This window comes from Perissodus microlepis, chromosome 7, assembly GCF_051167445.1.
Source record: "Perissodus microlepis isolate ML-2025 ecotype Zambia chromosome 7, ASM5116744v1, whole genome shotgun sequence".
NCBI lineage: Eukaryota > Metazoa > Chordata > Actinopteri > Cichliformes > Cichlidae > Perissodus > Perissodus microlepis.
Window position 1 is genome coordinate 41794637 of NC_140467.1, and position 22565 is coordinate 41817201.

The 22565-nt window shown below is 39.5% G+C and overlaps 1 protein-coding gene across 2 annotated transcripts; it reads right to left on the reverse strand.

The window, feature by feature from the left end:
• Positions 1-880: 880 nt before the first annotated feature.
• Positions 881-22199, reverse strand: LOC146383718 (AP2-associated protein kinase 1-like). Of its 2 annotated transcripts, none has more exons than XM_084935134.1 (20): positions 21136-22199; positions 19759-19877; positions 18445-18553; positions 18049-18191; positions 16815-16936; positions 16427-16508; positions 14806-14938; positions 14600-14703; positions 14207-14289; positions 13890-14050; positions 13281-13402; positions 12819-13163; positions 12402-12547; positions 12130-12305; positions 11958-12047; positions 10064-10159; positions 9012-9119; positions 8438-8608; positions 7178-7285; positions 881-2671 (listed from the first exon to the last, which is right to left on the reverse strand). In XM_084935134.1, exons 1-20 carry the CDS (start codon positions 21296-21298, stop codon positions 1992-1994), a joined length of 3261 nt encoding a protein of 1086 aa, XP_084791260.1. In that variant the 5' UTR covers positions 21299-22199; the 3' UTR covers positions 881-1991. The 2 variants fall into 2 exon arrangements, with proteins under 2 accessions (XP_084791260.1, XP_084791259.1); XM_084935133.1 differs by lacking the exon at positions 881-2671 and adding an exon at positions 3687-6857 and having other exon boundaries at positions 21136-22198.
• Positions 22200-22565: the final 366 nt, after the last annotated feature.

The window sequence follows — 22565 nt, forward strand, 5'->3', positions numbered from 1 at the left end:
GTGAGATGTGGCTCTCTATAACAAAAGACAGGGGAAAAATGCATTATGTAACAATCCAGAGCAGCCGGTCAGCTGATTTTCATTAAACTCAGATCTCCTAAAATAAATCCTAATGTAACTTTTCCATGTGTTTTAGTTCAGTTTTTTTCACCAGTAGGAAATGCTTTCGCAGACACACACGCGCAGGCGGACTTGCAGCCCTGTGAGCGGTGAGCTCATGGAGGCGTGTCAAAGAAAACTTCCAGAAGCAGAGGCAGGCAGTGGGATTAAAGGCAGCAAACTGCCGAAGTGAAAGCAAAATCCAACCATGATGACCTGGAGATGTGGAAGAAGGTGTTTATGTATCCTAATGCTGGCAAAGAATTCACATGAAAGCAAGAAAAAGATTCAGGCACCATTCAGTTTGCAGCTATACAGGGGAGAGTGTTTGTCTTTTTTATTAACCTATGCCATCAATGCGAGAAGGAGCAGCAGTGTTTGTGCAGCTCTTTCTCCCCCATACCTTTAAAAACAGTCAAAATGGAGTACTATGCTTTTGCTGAGGTTTGCTAGTGCTACTGTTTACCTTGGCTGCACAAACAATGGCAGTGAGTGTCTTCAGGCAGCTTAATCGCCCCAGTCATGCAGATTTATGAGCCACGGTGCAGCTTACACACAGCCTTGAGCTAATTTATAATAAATCTCTCGTGCTTATCTATTTCCCTTCAGCTATATAAATCTTTAGAGGTTAATCTTCAAAATCTGGACGATCCAAACAGTAAGACAAAAAACTTAATAGTTTCAGCTTATGTCTCTTACAACACATTCAGAACAGAAATGTGACCATTGTTTGTCAAAGCAGTGAATAAAAAGATCTCCATTGTGTTCATAATTCATTTATTTTCACTGGTGATATTTCCTAACGTCCAGTATTAATAATCAGATAGTATAGATTCAAAAAAATACTACGCATGAACAAAATACTTTTCCAGCAAAGGCAGTATGGTTTATAAAAAAGTCCACATCTTTGCCAAAGTGTGAAGCAAAACTGGAAACAAAATCTTGTAAACCATAAAAAAAAACTCACGGAAGTAGCAGTTTATTGGAAATGAACTTGGTTTTTCTAAGAGTTTCTACAAACACATAAAACGCCAATGATTTAAACTAACAGATATGATATATAACTTCTTTAAAGATCATTATAAGGAGTTTGTAAAATTGGCTGCGCTATAATGACAGCAGTTAGTGGGAACTAACTGGGAACAACAGGGGTAGCTTGTGAGTAATCAATTCATTCTTTGGGAACTTTATTCTGAATAACGTACAGCTGCAGGTTTAGTAAATCTACAATGCTTTAACTCGGTTCATTTGAAAGCAGCAAATATGAAAAAATATTTAGTTTTGTAGAATTTCTTTGGTTTATAGCAAAAGATTTGATGTCAGTGGGAACACTAAGTCTGTTTGTCGATCAGCTTTGAGTCATTTTGGAAAACAAAGGCACAATCTGTATTCTAAATGTGAACTAAGGAGTAAACCGCAACAACATTATAAACACAACTACTTACAATTACAGCACCTAGTGTATTAGATCGAAGTTGTTTGTGTTTTCTATAATGCTAGAATGCTCGTGATTTTCTTTCCTTTCAAAATGTGACACATGGAGGGATTTCCTTAAAAAACTTAAATTAACTTTTGTCAGTGACAGATCCATGAACGATGACCATTTTAGCCAAAGCTCAAACTATTTGTAAAGTGCTGATGTGATGCACTGCGGTTCTCAGACTGAAGACGGATCTCATGGCTGAGGTAGAACATCAAGTTTTAACATGAACTGGTTTAAGGATTACTTCAATTATTTTAAATAGCCAACAATAATCTCAAAAGTAAAATTACACCAGAGATTTGAGTAATACTGCCACTGAACTATATGTTGGCTTCTTCATTACTTGCAAAAAAAAAAAGCTCCTAATTGGGTTTTTTTTTTGGGTTTTTTTTTAAAGATGATTATATAATCAGGGTTTCTCCTGAGAACATCTTGGTTGAAATGGTGCAGCGGTAAACGGGTCATCGAGAGCTCTACCCCCTATGGTCCAGGAATGTAACGGCCCCACAGCTACTGAGCCTACGGCGGCTTGCTGACCGATCCTGGAGACGACCCGGTGCACGGCCACCGGCTGCTGAAGCAAAGGCGTCTCTGGAGCCGCTCGTCTACTCTGAAAAATGTGAGAAAATGGCGTTCTGGCTGAATGACGTGGTTTGCTGGCTTGGATTTGCTGTGCACCAGACTTAAATACACAACTGTTGATAGGAACTTCTTTGGTGGTTTCCTGCCTCTTTCCAAACGGGGCCTGGAGGAAAACATCAGACACCTCAACAGGTTTATGAGACGCCACCTTAGTTTCTTTTGCTGGAGTCTTAAAAGGGGCCAGCTGGAAGACATCAGAGGTAAACTGGCTGTCTGGAGGCTGGAATTGGGATTCTTGGTCTAATAGTGTGAAATGAAGACTGGTGCGAGGAGTTTGTCTGGTATGGTGTTGACTGTACCATTCATCTGTCAGCAACATGTGTTTATCATAGACACATGATGCAGTCCTCTGCTGGACTCTCAGCTTTTGTTTTTCCTCCGCGAGCTGCACAGAAGCTGCTGTCCAGGCAGCTCGCAGCTCATTGCTGTTCGGCTCCCTCTGCAGGTCTGTATGAGGAAGAGACACGAGAAAGGTCACCTAGGGAGAATGATGCACGAGAGCTTTTCAACACAGTGACATTTCTTTTCTTATTATTTTTATATTGAAAAGAAATTGATGCTTGATTTAAAAAGAATCAAGTGAACTGCTCCCTGTGACAAAAATCATAGTATTGTCAAAATGGTGCAACATACACTGAGAAAAAAAAAATCAAGGAAACCGTTGATCATTAGTGTAACACAAACTTTAGTTAAACTTCAAGGATGTCTTTTCTGCTGTGGTGCAAATCACAATGGCCAGGCATTCATAAAATGAATTCTAATTCAAAGTTTTTTTTTATTAAATGAATGTACACTGAGTTATCTGATGCATGTTAAAAGTCAAAAACTTGTTAGGAGAGTAAAGAAGAAAATGTGCTGGGGCACAAAAATGTTCAGCTATGCCAGCGTGATCTGTCAGACCTGTATCACGAATAACTGGAATTATGTAATACAGTGTATGAAGGAGTAACTGTTGCTGTTTAATTGCTCCTTTAAAATTCATTATTGATTAAAGATGGATGATTACATTAATAATTATGTAATTGAAAACCTCCATGATGATGTTAGACTAAAAATAAGTTTCCTTTAAAAGCATGCATATAAAAATATTAACTGCAAAAACAAATAATGGAGCTATTAAACTGCCTCAATACCATCACAGAAAACGAAAAAAAAAATTGTAAAAAATAGACAAATGACCGAGAATTAAATTGAGCATGAAGCTGCTGTTTCGTCTTACCTGAGTAGAGGTTTCCCAGGGAGATTCTTATTAATGCTTTAAACCTATCCTCCTACATAATAACATCACATTTAATAGATTATTTACATACAAAATCCTATTCGAAGCCTTTACTTCAGGTAGATATCATTATAGGAAACAAAAAAAAAAGTTGAGCAAAAATAGAAATATCAGGATAAATAAACACAATGCAGTCTTTATAAACCACTTACACAATTAGCATAGAATCAATACTCGACAAGCTGACATTCACATTTGTACTTTATTTGCCATCCCTTTATAATTCTTTAGTTATCTCACAAAAATAGAAGGAGCACACAATATCACAGCTCTGACGCGGGATTGGGCCCTAATGACATGAGGCGTCTCAAAACACTCAGTAATATCAGGTAATGGGCAGTGGCCACTTTTGGCAAAAACAAGAGAGGAGAAAACGAACAAATGACCAAAAAAAAGAAGAACAAACTAAAAGAGGGGCTTCTGTTTCACATCAAGGAATCGTCTCGATTGGCTTTTTTTTGTGTCTTCCCACTGATTTCAACGGCACACTGGCAGCTACAGGGAGAAAGCTCGGGAGTTGCATAGGTTCAAACAGTGACTGCAAAAGACTGAGCTGTTCAGTGGAAGGATCGTAAAGAGGATGCTCAAAAACACAAGCTGACCTGCAGTCATTACGCCTGCTTTTAAAACAGCTTCCTCCACCTCTTTTTTCCTGCAGATTTATGAGGACCAAAAATTTGATGTACTCAAAACACTTCCAATTTTGGGGGCAGAGACAGATAAACTGAAATAACACAGGAGCCGATATAGTGTACGTAATTAAACCTGCTAGCATGAAACTTCTGGTCTTCTTATTAGATCTTGCACAAACATATCAGGACATTTAGAGTGTCCTTTACAAAAGAACTTTTTAACGAGTAAAAGGTACACGGAAGCAAGTATCTTCATCGGATCCTACGGACACATCAATATTGCTGACTACAGAGCTGATCCTTTCTAACTCATGACAGCAATGCTGTCTGATAATTGAACCACAGCTACAGCAGGAGTGCAGTATGTTCACTGTAAGACTGGCGGACTGGCAGAGTAGACCTCTCCACACTTCACAGAGCCCCTCACACGTTTCACATCTGTAATTCAATAACTGCAATACGGAGAGCAGACCTCGAGAGGACAACGAGACAGGGAGCAGTAAGCCAATACTGTACATTTCCAGCTCTCGGAGAGAGCAATGTAGCTCTGACTACCTGAGAGAATTTAGAATGGGAGGAGGGTTGGGGCCTGTGCTTTCAGAGGAGACGTGACCGTCGTCATATTTGCAGCAAACATCAACACAAACAGGCTACTGGAAAAAACACAGCCAACAATTTGGACTCCACGCACACACACACGTCATAACACTGTATACCAACACACATGAACATAACATTCAACAACACTGCCATGCTTTTTGATATGAATCCTGTGACCACTAAAACCGGCTAAGCAACAAAAACAAAAAGAAAAAAGAAAAGAAAAAGAAACGACTTTAAAAGCACAATTTCAAATGAAGCGCATCAACTCCCGCTCTGAAGAAGACTGTTCTGAATAAAAATATAATCCTTCATCAGTTCATGTAAACAAACAGAACACAGGCTCACTTTCATTTCACGAAGATAGAATAAGACATAGGATTCAGTCTGGCCTTTCAGACTGAACAGACTAGGGTTATCATCTATACATTTTCAATGTACTGACAATTATTGAGTAGATAGAACCAAGAAAGAAAGAAAAAAACTTCCTTAACACATAATTCCACAAAGAGGAATGAGATATTTATATATATTCTTCAATATTATTGAATGATTATGGTGTTAAGAATCATAGATATATTTTGTATTATAGACTAATATTTATTTCTTACATTCATTCTCTAACACGCTATAATATTAACATGTATTAACAGGGAGAGAGAGATTTCACAAGTAAAGCAATATGTTTTCCACAAGTAAAGCTTTATGACAATGACTTCATATAATATACGGTCTGGATAGGAGCCTGCAGGGAGTTGCAGATATCTATTTACACAAATTAGGAGTAAACAAACATAAGGAATGCAGAAGGAATTGCACAATGTGGAATGAATATGTGAAAATAATTTGTGAAATGATGCGTTAGTGCCAAGAAATGATATGAATAGTCATGTATGCTCTGCCTATATATAACTGCTACTTTATATCCTATTACTGCTGATTTTTCAAATTATTGTCATGCATTACTATCGATATGGCACGCTGCTATTAACACAGATAAATGACCCTGTTTCATCATTTTTAATTCCAACCCTATCTATTGCCTGCCTTGAGGACGAAAGTAAAAAGAAAAAGAAATACGAAGAAGCTCAAAATAAGAGCATAAAAGAACGCGTGCTGGCTCTCACTGCGTGGTTGGACATACTGTATTTTGCTAGAAGTTCAGTTTTGTGGTGACGTTGTCATTTTGCTTTCAGAAATCCAGCAGTTTGCTTCTTTTATTATTATTATTATTATTATTATTTTATGGCACTTCACTGAGGTTATGGCTGTCTGGTTTCCAGATTGTAACACCGTTTAATGTTTCTCAGCCTAATCTATAGCAGCTTTAAATTTTTAAGCTATTCCTTCCTATAGCTCTGACAGAGGTAACGTTTCTGCAACTGTGCAAATCAGGCTACATGACTAAGTTTCAAAGAAGTTTGGCTTTTACAGGAATAAACCTCATTTGAATAAATGGTCACTCAATTTTTTTTCTGCATGTTTTTTTCCTTTAAAATGTGCAAATAAATCTGGGGAGGAGAATTTAAAAAGGCAAACGACGACAAATTCACTTGCGCACGATTATAACTACAACCACTTAGAACTATGCTTATTATACATTACAACAATGATCTTCTATAGTTTGCTATAAGGAATAATTCAGTGTTTTTCAGACAAACTGGACAGCTGTATTATATCCTGATTGACAGAAATGGTGTAATGGTTCATCTTTAGAAAGTATGATGATGACACGTTTGCGTATTGGCCACTCTTCCAGAATGCACAATACATGATGCAAGGAAATAAAACATGATGGTGAAGGTGAGAGATGAGAAGTCAAGATAGGCCAGATGATTGGATCGATATGGTGGAAAGGACAGGAATGGAAAAAAGCACTGAAAGGTGATTTCTACTGCAGCAACTACAATGCTGATGACAGCCAAGGGGTGCAGGAAGCTAGCTATGACAACAGTGTTGATCGCTGTTATGCTATGCCAGTCTATAATCCAGTGTTACAGCTTCTATGGGGGGGAGAGTGCCTACAAGTCGATGAGCTGGTCCACCAGCAGCAGGGAGCGGGCCAAGCTGGGAAGGCTGGATTCAGAGCCGCCACTGTTACTGCGCGAGTGGCCTCCTGAAACTGGCCGAGAGACAAAAAAGGAGGGGAGGAAGGCAAAGGGGTCGAGATGGATACAAGCAAACAGAGGTGAGGAGGGGCGCAGGAGCGGGAGTCACATAAAGCAATCAAAGCAAGGGGGAGAGAGGTCAAGAAAGAGAAAAGAGAAAGAGAGGGCTGAATTTACCCATTTCCTTCTACAGGTTTTCAAACATTACTTTGACTGAGCATGTAGAATAATACAGCTAGCTGGTCTGCTTCTCAGTAAATATCACTGCGATTCATTTTTTTCTGGAACCATCTTTCCCATCCTGTGCTTCCTAGAGGAGAGTGTAAAGACATACCTTGGGAATTCTTTCGGCCTGTGACGGGAATAGGATCAAACTCATCCTCTGTACCAGCCTCTGCGCTGGGTTGCTGGGACTCGAAGTCTGAGATCAGGAGAGACGAGTCTGCACAAAATAAAAGCCAAATAATCCCAAAAAAGAAAACTTTTGAAGTGAAACTAGAGGTAGCTCTAAGGGAAACTATTTTATAAGGGCTTTATAGTGTAGCTGCTTCTTCCACATATAATTTAAGACATTAGTGATAATACGAGCCATTATCGTTCCTCATTACGATAAAAATGTTCTAAAAAAGACAAAAAAACCCAGCCATTACTACAAAAACGTGTCTGCTGCTCTCCAGTGGCACAAAGCCTGTTTGATAAGATATTATGAGGAGAGGCCAGTACTTATTGTTTTCATGCAGATGGTGCACAGTCAGGCTGTGATTTGAAGCTGGCACTGTCAACGACAGTCAAAGGCTTTTGTTCACCAGCCGAGAAGCGAAAAACTAAACCACAGCTGTACAGCTCTCACTTTGTGACATAGAGAACATTTCCACAGATTAATTACTTTGCCTTCATTTTTAACTTTTAAAGATTAAGTGAAACACAAGACACACAAACAGGAAAAAAACAAAACTAAACAAAAAACACATGAGGCCAGTCGAGAAGATTTTGAATGAAAATGGATTTGTTAAGCCGTGCTTCTGATGCCACCCAGTGGTGAAAATTTCTTTTTTCTGAATGGTGAATCAGAAAACAAATAACAACTCCACTTGGTGAGGATTTCTTTGATCATTTGGTTTCAATGCCTCCCCTTTTTCCACACAGAGGCACAGCAGAAGGCTACATGGAGCCAGACAACAGCCTGCTGCAACATCCACATTAGCTTTTCTGCTAAAGTGTCATTCTTAATTAGCCAACAAAAATAAGACCAAACATGCACCTTCGTGGTAATTGCAAAGCTTGCAGGATAATTAACTGAAGAGGCTGCAGCATTGAACTACAACTGCACATCTCACTTTCACTGGTTAGGTGCTGATATTGTCTTCAGTCTTCAAAACTGTAGCTGACAACAGATGCCGGTTTCTGCTCCCCAGCTAGTGTTTGACAGCAGAGCTCAGTCTGCCGCATGACTGAGATGGTAAAGAACATCGTTGGTGCTATGTCTCTAAGGAAAACACTGCTACCCACAATACAGAAAAGTTTCTGTCAAAGATCACGGTAGGCAGGTCATAGGTAATGCTGCTTTCAGTTCAGCCCTGGCAGAGTTCCTTACCTGCTTTAGGCTGTGTGGAGTCTCCAGACAACAGGCTGAAATCATCCAAAGCAGAGGCAGCAGAAGTGGGAGCAGAAGACACAGAGGAAGTTGCACTGCTTGCTGCCAGGGGGGCAGATGGACCAGAGATCAGAGAGCAGCCCAGGAGAGAGTCGTCTGCCGTGAGAGGATCTAAGACAAGTCAGGACAGGTGGACAGAGGAAGAGGTCTTGTTACGGTTGAATTTTCACTGACAACAAGTAAACAGATGAATGCACAGCCTGTCAGTGAGGTTTCTTCTACTACTTTCAAACATTAAAAGAGCCAAGTGTGAAGTTATACACAAAGATAAATATAAATAAACTTCTCTCTTCTTATTTATAGGGTTTTTTAAATAATGGAAAGGAAAACTATAAATAGCGTTACACTATAATATCTGAAACGCCTTAATTGCTTTTTTTTTTTTTTTTTTTTTAAAACCTTTCCATGTATTTGATGCATTTTTAAACACAGAAACTTGAATACACACACACACACACACACACACACACACACACACACACACACACACACACACACACACACACACACACACCTTTTGCAGAGTCTTCCACGTTCCCACCAAAAGGATCGGATAATGACAGGAGGTCAGGAAGCATGAGTGAAGATGTGTCTGGAGATTTGAGTCCTTCAATCAGTTTCTCTAAAGCCCAGTGGAAAGATAAGAGGGAGACAAATGAGACATATTTAAGCACAACTGTGTCAAAAATGTAAAGATGTTAAGTCACAGGCATTCACACAAAGCTCAAAACATTGCCCGGAGTTCAATGTTGTCTAAACTGAAGAATTTACTGATAAAAGAAGCTTGCACACCTTCACCAAGTAGCCTGCTCGAACTTAAAACTTTCAAGGATTCCATTCAGTTCCAGTTTGTAATTTCTATCTGGGGGTATAGCTCTGTTCTGCAACCTTCTTACACCGTCCTTACATTCAAAAGCAGTAGGTTGGGCTAACAACAGTCAGAGTCCAGTACAGCGCTAAGCAGGCAGGCTAGAAATTGCTGCCCTAAGTAAATAACTGTAATTTGGCATCTTAATCAAAAAATAATAATGGACTATTTTTTTCTCTTTTTGTGTAAAACAATAAATTTGTAAATTCATACTAACATCAATAAATACATTTAGGCATTAAAAATATCATTTATATTAGTGAGCTTGTATATATACTGGTGTAACTATTACAGAAACATAAAAGATGATTTGGTAATTACCAATACTGCTAATTCAGGGCAGCTGGGGCATAAACCTTTCCTGTGGTGGTGGTCTAATAATTTTGTTAAACAATATATTTGGATAATATAATGCTAAAGTGTTTTGTTGTGTAAAAATTAAAAACCATTTCCTGTTACTGGGTTGAGGAGAAGGGCATAGATGGACACACAACCTGAGAACATCATGCCTAGCAAGAACTATTGCTGGAACGTACGCTACCAGGTAAGCCTGATGCTGATCTGATTTTCTTTAATATTGCAAAAGGCATCGGCATGTGTGGCGAATGGGCTCGCTACTTAAAACAAATCAGGAAATTTAGAAATAACAGTTCACACATATGCAAGCAGTATACTAATCCACAAAGACAGGCATTTACCTGGTGCATCTGACAGCTCGAGGGTATGGAAAGGATCAGGGAGAGCCAGCAGCGAGGCTCCTGATTCCACATCAAGAATGGATGTTGGTCTTTCAACTAGAAAGCAGAGGAGGTGCAGAAAGGTGTCATAAAGGAAAGATTTATAATCCATGACATAAGGTTGGAAAATTACACTAAAAATACAAAAGGAAAACAGCCTGATTATGCTCCAGTGCAAATTTGATTCAAAAGCAGATCCAACAACCATGCTTTAAAACTGAGGCTAATGAACTTACCTAACCTTACTAAGTGCAATACCTGTTTATTAGTTTCACAATTAAGAAAAAAACGACTTGTCTCATGAAGTAAAAGTGTCCTTTAGATGATCAGCGGTGCTTTAGAAAACTATTTCATAATAAAATAAATATTTGTTTCAGGTCAGGTCTGAACATCTCATCGATGAATGAGTCGTCTTTACATCGTTTTGATTCAATCATGGAAATCATGATAGTTGTTGGTGATATTAATTCACAGCTATTTCTCTTTCATAAATACCACCTGACTAATCAGTTATCTAATCTGTGATGTTTAATTTCAAACATAGTTTACAACAGACTTTCAGACAAAATACAACAACAGTTATACATTTTCCACATCATCAGCTGAACGCTTTCCCGTAGCGAAGTGACAGTTACACAGTTCGTGTAACTGTAACGGCCAAAGTTTTTTATATACAACATATTCTGTCAGCTGGAAATCTATATAAAAGAAAAAAAGAATATCACCAGGGACGATTTAGTGAAGACGGTGAAATAAAATGAGCACAGCTGATTTTAAAACCAAAACTCTGCACTGGAGCTGGTCAGGTTTGCAGGATAGTTAACTACAGTGATTGAGCCAAGTTAAAAGAGAGCCCGCATAGCTTAGTTACCAGTTTAACACACACTACAGTGCAGCCCTGTTGTTTTCCAAAGCTCATTAAAGCTATCAGATTATAGGATTAGGCTCATTAAGGGGTTTACTTTTAAAGTTTCTCCTCCAGATTGTATAGTGCAGAGCTTCATGTGGAACAAAAGGAGGGAAAAAACATAGTATAGATAACAGTAAATATCATCTACAGCGGTCTTAATAAACTCATGCTAGTGTTAGATGATATGATGACAATCATAAGATTAATTATCAAGATTCATTTATTCACACTAGCTCTTCTCCACAGTGTGTCTTTTGTCCTGTCTCCCTCCCCTCACCCCTGGCTGGCTCTGCTGGAGGTTTCTTCCTGTTAAAAGGAAGTTTTTCCTTCCCACTGTCTCTAAGTTAAGGCTTATATGGGGTTTTCTGATTGTTGGGGTTTTCTCTGTATTATTGTAGAGTCTCTTGTTCCTAAACATCCTGATACTGTTATATTTATTAAGGATAGCATTAAAGTACAATGAGATCATTTTAGTTTGACAAGATCACCTTCATATTTTGTATCTACTTGTTTCATTAGTTTATTACGTGCTTATATTTTTTGCATTTTTATAATCACAGTTTAGATTATAATAGTAAATTTAAGCAATCAAGGATCACTTAGACCAGCGGTCCCCAACCCCGGGGTCACGGACCAGTACCGGCTGCGAGAGTTGAGGCTCGGGTATGAAATTCATGGTTTTCAGGAGTTAATTTTTTTTAATCGTTTTTATCGTTAACTTGGTTTCCCTGGGTCTTTTCCCGTGTGTTATGACTAAATCTTCTTTTTTTTGGTACCGGTACTGCTTTTATTTTGTTGTATCTATCCGCGACACCTTAAAGGCCAGTCCGTGAAAATATTGTCGGACATAAACCAGTCAGTGGCGCAAAAAAGGTTGGGGACCGCTGACTTAGACCACACAGAAGAAAAACTATGTGAATTATCTAAGAGTAAAAACTCACATACCAGTTTCCTGTGGGGTGGTATCAACAGCTGAGGCCTGAAGGCCTGGTATCAACTCTTCTGAGGCCGTTGTTTCAGTATCTGGGGTTAGGTCTGATAAAAGGAGAGTCTCTGTCATTCACTGTTTATCCTATTTTAAAAATACTGCACATGAACATTGGCATGCAGATGTTACCATTAGCCTTTTTGGCATCACTTGTAAACTCCTCAGCAGTGAGATTGGAGAAGTTGTCATCATCAAAGGGGTTCCACGCTGGCTGTGTAGGGGTGTTTGTGGTGGCACCAGAAGCAGGAACATTTTTACTTTGGTCCTGTACTGCATCACTAAGATTTGGCTGAGACGGAAGTGATCTGAAAGTAAACATCAACAACAGCAGCAAAACCTCATAAATAAACCAAATAGGAGAAGCTGTAGTTGAATATTATTGAAGAAAATGTGACACTTACTGATTGAGAGCTGCTTCTTCATTAGCTCCCTGTGGCTGCTGTGAGGAGTCGCTCTCTGGAACTGCAGAAACAGCAGGAGCTGTGGCGTCACTCGGTGTGCGTTGGTGGCTTTGTTCTTCAGTTGTCTTTGGAGTAGCAGGTGGGGTCTGATCAAAAGAGGCAAAGGAAGCCAAAATATCAAAAATCAACAACTATTTAATTTAGAAAGACAGCTAATTGTGTTCACAAGAGGAAGAATATAAAAAAAACAACACATTTATTCACATTTTGAACTGTCTCTGGTTGATGAGACAGAGAAACACTTTAGATCAGGACATGCCTCACGTAGATTAAGGGGAAAAGGATGAAGTTGACAGCTCTGCAGTGCTGGTATTTAGGCATTGTTTGAAGCTAGATGTTTGCCAGCAAGCCACTTACGGTCTCAGCTGGTTTTTGGCTGCTCTCAGTAGCGCCAGGCTGAGCCTGGGCAGCTGACGGTTGAGTTATCTGCTGCTGAGATACTGCAGGCTTGCTGGGGGAAGGCTGCGCCTCTGGCTGTTGAGCCAGGCTGGCCTGCTTACGACGAGCTGGGCGCTGAGGCGGGGCTGGGCTGGATGGGGTCTGTGCTCCTTGTTGGGAGGTTGAGCTCACAACAGAGGTTGGTGTAGTCTGTTGCTGTACTGTTGGCTGTGCTTGTGGTTGGATATCAGCTTTGGTCACCGGTGATGCCACTGCTGCTGGTGCTGCTGTCTCTGCAGCTGGAGCTGGAGCTGGCTGCACAGCCTAACATGCAAAGATTTTAACATTTGAAAGGAACTGTCACTCAAAAACAGTAGATCTGCAAATGAAAGCAACTTGTAATCTGTTTCGTTAAAAAAGAAGACACAATGGTCAGTGAACCTGCTTCTGTAGAGCTGCAGCCTGATTTGAATTATTTTGTGACTGAATGAGAGGCAGAGCTGAAGCCTGAGCCTTCTGTGACTGAAGAGCTGCAGCTGGCTGAGAGAGATCTAAACTGACTCCTGCAGACAAAAACACAAAAGAGCGCATTACTTTAGTCAGTGGAGACAATTTGATCTGAATACTTGCACAGATGCTCAAAAGACCTAATGTGAAGCAACACAAACAAGTTTATTTGAATTTAAAAACAACAACAACAAAAAACGATATAACGCTCATCAAAATGCATTAAAGTGGATTAAACAGTCTATTAAACGCAAACACATCAAAGTGATTCATCACACAAAAAAGAACCTACAGTACCTGAAGCATTGTTATAAGTGAAAGCAGAGAAAATCATTTCATAATCACTTTGGGGTTTTGGTTAGATAACTTTAATTTGCATGAGTCTTCACCTGTTTATTTGAGCTGTTCTTGTTGAGAATTGAGGTATTCAACGTGCACACAAAGGATTAGAGACATCCCTGTATTTATTCTCATCCTTATTCAAAAGACTGGTTTTCTTTTCCTGTGACAGACAGGAAAATAAGGACAGAGTGCTGTACGTACCCACAGGCTGTGCTGCACCAACAGGGAGATTAGCCCGCTTGCGAGGGGTCAGAGCAGCAGGCTGGATGGGTAAGATGCCAGCAGCAGGCTGGGTGTGGACTGCTTTGGGCCTCTGGCGAGGGGTGATGGAGGTTTCAGTGGTGGGAATTGGATCTGTCAGTCTGGCAACAAAGGGAGGATGTTGGCCTTCTTGTTAATCATGGCAAACAGTGTTAACATAATTATTTAATGAGTATCAAAATACAGATGATACCTAATTACTTCTACAATGTTACTACAGCTTTAATGGTAACACAGTGAAAGCAGGTCATGCTTGCCTGGGCTTAGCCTGGCTCTTCTTTGCTGCCGCAGCCTCGCTAGCTTTGACTGGCTCAGGAAGTTTGGAAGGAATCGGAGAATTCTTGTTTATGAAAAAAAAGGAAAGGCTTTACAATGAAGTCTGCACAGATTTTACAAAGAGATCTGCAATGAGAAAATCAATGTTTCACACACAAAAACGGAAAAGTTTTTTTAACTAAAATATCATCAGAACAAACAAGTATTTTACACTCTACAAAAATAAAGAATCCAAGCTTATCTTCCTCCCACAGCGTGACAACTGGCCTGTATCCATATGTAGGTCAGGCAGAGAACCCATAGCAGAGTCTCGATGAGACAAAGTCAAGCAAATCCAAATATTTTGACTACTTCTGGTGCCAAGAGGCACTGACCTTCACATTTTGAACAGGGCACGTCCGCTGAGCTAGTTTGAAAGCAAAATAGGACACCTGGTAGATATCTGGTCTCTTGTCTGGATCTGGCTCCAGCGTGTACCCTGAAACATATCGTGTACATAAAAATGAAAGTCTCAACAAGGTAGACACCAGTCAGTTAGTAGATATGAAATTTATGCTTCTGAAATGTAAGCGGTACTAACGAATGAGGCAGTGAAGATCATAAGAGTAACGGGAATTATCTGGAATAGTGAAACTGCCATCACAGATGGCCACCTGGCTTTCACCAAAGGGCAAAGTGAAGAAGCACAGCTTGTACAGCAAACAGCCCAGTGCCTGGAGAAGACAACCACATGCATGCCCGAGAGGAGAAGAAGATAATTCATCAAATACGGTGATAAGAAAGTATTTCTCATCCAAACACCAGTTGAGATAGCACTACAAATGTGTGTATTAACATCATAGCTATTTCACAAACCTAGAGATTTTATATTTTTCTCTTTAAGACATGTTTAATCTTGGGCTATAATGTCAAACTTGCAGTACTGTGCAAAGGTCTTGAGCACCCCTTTATTTCTTTAAAATTTTGCTAGGAAAATGAGAAATATGTGCGATGCTTTATTGAAACTGAAAACATACACAGAAATATAGTATATAAGGAAAAAACACAAGCAGGTGGTCATATTTGGTATGACCACCTTTACACTTGAACATAGTCTGAAGTCTCTTAGTCAAGCTTTGGTGCAAGTTCTTTAAGTAATCTTCAGGAACAGTTCTCCAGGCTTCTTGAAGGACATTCAAAGCTCTTCTTTGGATGCTGGCTGCCTTTTTTTTTTGTTCTCTGTCAGATATATCTCACATTGCTTCAATTATGTTGAGGTCTGTGATCTGGGGAGGCCAATCCATGACTGATAGTGTTGCATTGTGTTTTTAACGAGATATGCTTTTACTACATTGGCAGTGAGGTTGGAATCACTGTCATGCTGAGAAACTTAAGCAGTTGAAATTGGACTAAACTCAGATGGTATTGAAAATATGATGGTATTTTTCTGCATTTTACAATTCCATCAATTTTGACAAGATCTCCATCACCACTGGCAGAAATTCAACCCCAAACACATTCTCCACTGTGCTTTACGGATGGCTGTAGACATTCACTGTTGTACTTCTCTCTTGACCTCTTCCATACTTTTTGTTAATAATTTCAAATAAAACTTTCAAGTTTGGATTCATCCCTCCATCAGACTTATTGCCACTGATTTCAGTCCAGTTCTTGTGTAATTTGGTATACCTCGGGTTTTTTCCCTGTTTCCTTACCTTAAGAAAAGCTTCATGACAGCACTTTTCCATTTCTGTTGAAACTTCAGTAAATAGTAAATGTATCGACTGAAGAGCAAGATGCCTCTCTCAGATCCTGTGTCAAGTTTATGCTGGATTTTTTTCCTATTTCTTAAGAACACGTCTTTCAGATACTGTTCATCTTCTCTAGTTAGTTTTTTAGACCTGCAGGAATCATAAAGTACTCTTTTATGCCTTTGAAACTGCGTTATCTTCGGTAGCTTTGCAAACAAACGTGTTTTCTGTGACAGGCTGCTAGTAAAAAAACGATTAAATGATTCACACACAAAGAAAAGTCTGGCTCCTTGGAAGCAAAATAGAAATAAATGAGAGGTTGGCTCAAGACTTTTGCACAATATTGTAGTTTAAGCCAAACATTACATTTAAGTTGAGATTTATACCAGGTACCAGTATATGCTGCATGTATTAACTCATCACGACTACCGTGCATCATGAATATCACAGCAGTCTGCAATCTTCACTCACCCAGATGTCTGCCTTCGTGGTGATGATCTTATTGTTGTAGAGATTCACCATTTCTGGAGCACGATATGATAAGGTGGTATACCTGCAATAAGGGACAGCTACAGATTTTTAGTGAGGTATTGAAAAAAGATAACTTGCTTAGCACAATGTGCTTATAAATGCAAACAAATGAGTTTTGCTTTTAGCTATCACAAATTAAACCTAAAAACAGAACCTTTCAATTCCACACAACGGTGAAAAATTGAGAAAGTTCAAAAACATAATAAAATAAAGAAAAAAACAAAACAATGGAGCTGCTTAGGAATTTAAAAATCCAGTCAGTTTCTGTGCCACATTACCTAAAAGATGTGCTAATGAATGAAAGTTGAGGATGAAAAGAGGCACAAACTTTTTGATCTCTTCCTCCACAGCAGCCACTCCTTCAGTCTGAGGGCTCTGGAACTTGTCAGTGGCGCTACCAAAGTCGCACAGCACATAATGACCCTTATCGTGCAGGAGGATGTTCTCCACCTGCAGACATACAAGACGTAACTCACACAGTGACGTGCAGGGCTGCTTGCTTTGAGGACAATACAGGGTTTTATCGTGAAAGGAATAATTTTGGCAGTAAGCGATGAGCCACACTGCCAAGTCAAATAACGGCCTTTGTTTCTTGCAAGATCTGAGATTGAGATAATAATAAAGGTGCACTGCATCTATAATCTACACCTTCACATTATGACTTTCAGATTGTAGCCACGTTCAAAACTTGCACGTTCCTCTCAATATGCTCTAAAAACTCTGTCACACATTATTTTTGAGGTTTTATCACTAAAAAAAAAAACAACAACAACAACAACAAAAAAAAAAAATCAAAAGCAAATCTGTAATACATTGAAGTCCATATAATTCTATATAATTACTGAGTGACAGTAACCAGAGACTAATGAGACAGCTATGCAGCTGCTGACTGAGTGGAAGTTATTTGAAGTATTTTGACAACTACCTTTTTCTTCTCTTTATCAATCGACTCACAGCATAGTGCTTAAAAACGGAGTAAAATATTAATAGCTCAATATATTTGTGCATGTCCTCTTGTGTACCAATGAATGAATCAATCAATATTTTTATTAAAACAAACAGCCACTCTGAAATCTTTTATACTTTGATCTAGGCCATTTTCTCACATTAATGCCAAATTCTTTTGAGTCAGGGAACATTTTCCACATTTTCCTCTGACATGTCGCACACTCCACAAAATAATCTGCCTGGAACACATTTTTGCACTAGTGTGGTTTAGATAAGGAAGGTGCCAGGATGGGAGTATCTTGACAGTAGGTGTTGGCCACCTGTTCTTTCTTAAAGCAGAGGGTACATAGCAGTGAATTACTGGCTGTTCACATATGACTTCAAAAAGCTGGGACAGAGCCTAAACTGACTTTGCTCCTGTGCACCCAACCCTGAGCTTTAAAGGTTCAAAAGAAAGCCATGCTAGACAGCAACTTTATGCAAAAGCCAATAGCAGTTATCCTAATTCCAGTTGAAACTGGAAGTTGTTCATTTGTGGAAAAGAAATCAAACAAAACAGAGAAAAAGATAACTGCTGCAGTTTTAGAGTGAGTGTCAGTGGCAAAATGTGTCACCTTAAGGTCTCTGTGGATGATAGGTGTCTTGCGTTGGTGCAAACGAGAAACAGCGTCACAGGTGTCACAGAAGATCTGCAGCACCTCAGCTTCAGTGAAACCAGTCTGCAGCCTCTGATTCATCAAATTGACCACCTGACCTCCTGCAAAATACCATCCAATTAGGCAGCACATTGAAAAACAGAGGAAATTAACTAAAGAAGTATTTGATTTTACCTTAACTTCTGCATGTTCTATCACAATTTTTTTCAGACTTATCGTGTAATAAGCTTGTTTTGATTCATTTAATAGCACAACTGCACTCTAACAAATCCATCCTGAAATTGAAAGGCCAACAGAAATTTAAATTCTTTCAATAATCAAGGCATGAGGTTTCACTTCCCTTTCAGCACTCACCCTTGCAGTAATCCATTAGTATAAGCACCTCCCATACGTCCCTCGATCCCATAGCTGTGATACTGGAGTCCAGATAACCAACAATATTCTTGTGACCAACTAGATCTTTCTGCAAGAACACAAGCACAAAATGTTTCCATTTCTTTCTATAAAAGGAAGCTAACCCATTCATTCGATAAGGTCAGCGTTTTGAGATGTAGTATGTTCATCTGCAGGGGCAGTGTCAATGGAGAGCTGAAATCTAAACTCTATTATGTAATAAAAAAAAATGTCAAGTAGTACAGCCCAGGTGAAGCACCATCTGCTTGTGTATGAGTGTGTTTGTGTGTCTCAATGAGAGTGTGCGAGACACAAAGCGAGAAAGACTGAGATGTGACGAAATCCCTGAATGCTGGGGAAGCCCCATCTTCACAGCGAATACTGGAGTCAGTTAATTAATTGATTGATTGATTGATCATACTTTATTCATCCCGAAGGAAATTGGGTTAAGGCTGCCAGCCGTGCCAGCGCCGTCTTACCCTTCCGACCATACATACATTACACAAACATCACGTGGGGAAGACAGGTCAGTTGGCTTCAGAAGCAAAATAAAGCCAACGATGAAAATAATTCTATGAAGTGTTTGTTTAATGATACAATCTGCCATGTTTTAATAATTTGAACACCTGTTGCCATATATTTCTTCCTTGGTTCTTTCTGGAGTGCTGCCTTGAACGGAAAACTATACAGACTCTAACATCAAAGACAAATACAGGATAGCCATCAAAAATGCTGTCAAACTTTCCAAGACCCATAATAGACTATTCATATTTTGTGGTAGGCTACCATGGCATTAATATCTGTTTATATACTAAATATATCTATTCCCTAGAAATCTTTACTTTAGAGTAATGTAAACATCTTTATGTATAACATATTTATAGCAGATATATGCAGATCAATGTTATTTCATGTGATCAGAGATGTGTCAAACACCCATCCTTTTTTTAATATACCTTACCAATAGTAAATGCTTAGAAAATAACAATTCATTAAGAAATAAACAGCCCATTAATCTGGTTATTTATATCAAACCATAAAAGGCAAATGAAAAACAGCACACTAAGTACCAGGATGGCAAATGTGGTAGAACAATTCAAACAAGCCTGCTGCAGGGTGTGCATTGCTCTTACTTATTCTGGACAGAATGAGGCATCTGTGGATTTCTTCTGAAGGACTTTTTTGTGCTTGCCTTACGTGGTTTTACCCAGCATGCCAAACCATGACAGCTTAAAGTGAAAGTCTGTGGAGAAATGTTTAGTCTCAGTCACTCACCATTATTTGAATCTCGCGCTTGCAGACCTGGAGATCGTGTTCGTTGTTGACGTACATCCTCTTCAGAGCACAACGAACCCCTTGGTTTGTCTTCACGAGGAACACGATTGCAAAGCCACCTGCATGATGCAGAGAAACGACACATTTAAAATGTGCATTCAAAATAAAATCAAAACATAAATCTTATGAACCTTATCAGGATGCCATGATTTTGAACATTTAGCAGACGTGCTAATTTTTAAGCCTCAATTCTTCAGCAACTGTCGAGCTTTCTATCCATGTATATTCTTACATCAAAAAGCACAATCAGCACCAAATGGCACCGCCTTATAGCATAATATCTATTAGTCATGTCATTGCTGCGGGGTTTACGTAGAGGCCTACATTGAGGCCTAACCATCTGGTATAGCTCAGACCACAAATTTGCTGTGCAGAGTTTAGCTGTGGAGTCATCAATTTCAGGCAGACATCACAGCTTACATTGCATCCTTCGCTCATCATGTGTAATGGCAGTATGGTACTATACATCTGCAAGAGCATCAGTCTAGTTTGAGGGTTTAGAGCCACGTCTGGAGCATCTATGTGACTACAGTAAAAGCTGACATCGCGATGAGCTGTCCTGCACTGTTTTCTTGTATTATATGCAGACTGGGCACTCGCCGTGTAGCTGGCAGCCTAACAGAACTGATTAAAAGCATAGATACTGTGCAGTCTTTGGTTCAAAGAGCTCCTGGTAGAATAAAGGGGTGTCTAAGTTAGACAAGAGACTTTAAGAATACATTAATGCAAGCATTACAACAGAATATACACAGCTAGTGTTCACACAAGCCTATTCACTTGCTACTGGACATTAGAAATGCACACTCAGACTAAATGTATTGGTTTAACATAACTGTTAAAACTACTTTTTAGTGATCAGGTTTCAGGCTTCTTATACAGCACCCATTATATTATCCTGATGTTCCACGTTTTCCTGCCAATGGCTGTTCTTACAAAAACCTTGAATACAGAATCTCTTTGACAGTAAACCTTTCATTTCAAAGAAATCACACATATGCCTGACATCAGGTACATCTCCACCTGCTTGAATCACTCATCAGATTCACAAGAGCTAAAAGAAAATTGTATACATGTGTGTTAGTCAGAGTACAGTTTGGATGAAGTAGCTTGCCTATGTTTAGCATTTATGTACCTGAAATACATAGATGCACAGCTCCATTATCCCTGTGGGAATGATACAAGGTTGCATCTCTGTTATGCGACCCATGCACTGGGCATGCAGGACACATATCATACTGTGACATGCATTGAAGGAGACAAGAGAACGGGCAAAAAACAAACAAATGGCATCATCTGGTCTTTGCAACCCTTTCTTACCTTCAGCAATTATCTCTTCAACAGTGACTTGGTGTCGCCCGACAGTAAAGGCTCGTCCAATGAAATTGCCGCCTGCGTGGCTGGACCCCGAGCTGCTCCCTCCTCCTCCAGAACCAGGCCCGGAGCTGACTAACTCCCGACGGGAATCAAAGAACTTCCTCATAGTGTCAAAATGACAGGGGTATTTGCGGCTTCAGATGAGCTGTAGGTCCTTGTATGCACAATTATTGCAGTGATATAGATAATAAAGCAGCTCAGACTGTAACCCTAACGAGTCTATGTGGAGCCTGTAGTGATGCCTTTATGATATATAATATTGTGAGAACTCAGGTTTCTGGTGGCAAATTTCCCATTTGCTTGCCAGATCAAGACAGTTGGTGATAGCTAGAGCCGTTGCGACTAACTGTTATGTAAGTGAATTACACCACCCAGGAGGCTAAAGCATCTCCGGAGAAAGTATTTCTTTAGCTATCAATCCAGCTGTTCACGGTCGGCTGCTGCTGACGGCGATAACATTCGGTCCATCTCCATCTCGTCCAGCCATTTTTAGGCTAGCTCAATGCTAGCTACTTACGCGCTATGACATTTCGTGTACGTTAAGGTTATCCAGGTTATCCTCTGAAGATAATGTCTTCGGGTGCGATGTAACCGACGTGTAACTTGTCTGACAGCGTTGCCAGCAAAAATATTTCCATCCTCAGCCAAGTGGAGCGACCGTTTGTTGCCACATAGCTAGCTGACCGTGTCGCTATTTAATTGCTTCCATTTACAATAAATAAATAAAAAAAACTATGATTTTAGTTGGCTAACGCATTAGCGCGATGAAGCCTCTCATCAACACAAACAAGCGTCGAATCGACAGTAGACTGAAGCCTCCGCCTGTCGCAGTTATAGCTGCGAATATGTAATCACAGACTCTGACATCTACCAAAACAGTAGACAGAGGTTTCAGCCCAGCGGTATAATCTCTGCAACCACAGCAATCTTTGGCTTCCACCGTTATCGCAACATCCTAGCTGTTGCTGTTGACGAGCGGACGGAATTATGGGTATTGTAGTTCAGAGCGCAGCTGCAGCCTCCCCCTCACCCTAGCTATTCGATCATGTGGCGCGATTACGTCACGTCGCTCACACGCGTGCATCCAAATGATAAAATAAAATTCAATTATATAAAGACATATCCTGCATTTATGTTTTACTTTCGATTTTATAGGTTTAATTAAAAAACAGTGGAGACAAAAATAATGTAATTTTATGTTACAATTTACGTTGTGTATGTTCAATTTCATGGAATAAAGTGATTGGAAAATAAAAAAAACATTCGAATATATTTATAATTTACAATAGATTTTACACAACATAAAATGTACCTGCATATCTCAAAATTTTGACTCTGAGTTATAAGGTAATTTTTTTCTGCAGTGGAACAAA

Coding starts and splice junctions, on each gene's coding strand:
- LOC146383718 (XM_084935134.1), bottom strand. CDS start 21,298: ATGAGGAAGTTCTTTGATTCCCGTCGGGAGTTAGTCAGCTCCGGGCCT. Junction 19,878..21,135: donor TGAAGAGATAATTGCTGAAG/GTAAGAAAGGGT, acceptor TGCATCATGCAG/GTGGCTTTGCAATCGTGTTC. Junction 2,672..7,177: donor AGGCCGAAAGAATTCCCAAG/GTATGTCTTTAC, acceptor TTCCTCATACAG/ACCTGCAGAGGGAGCCGAAC.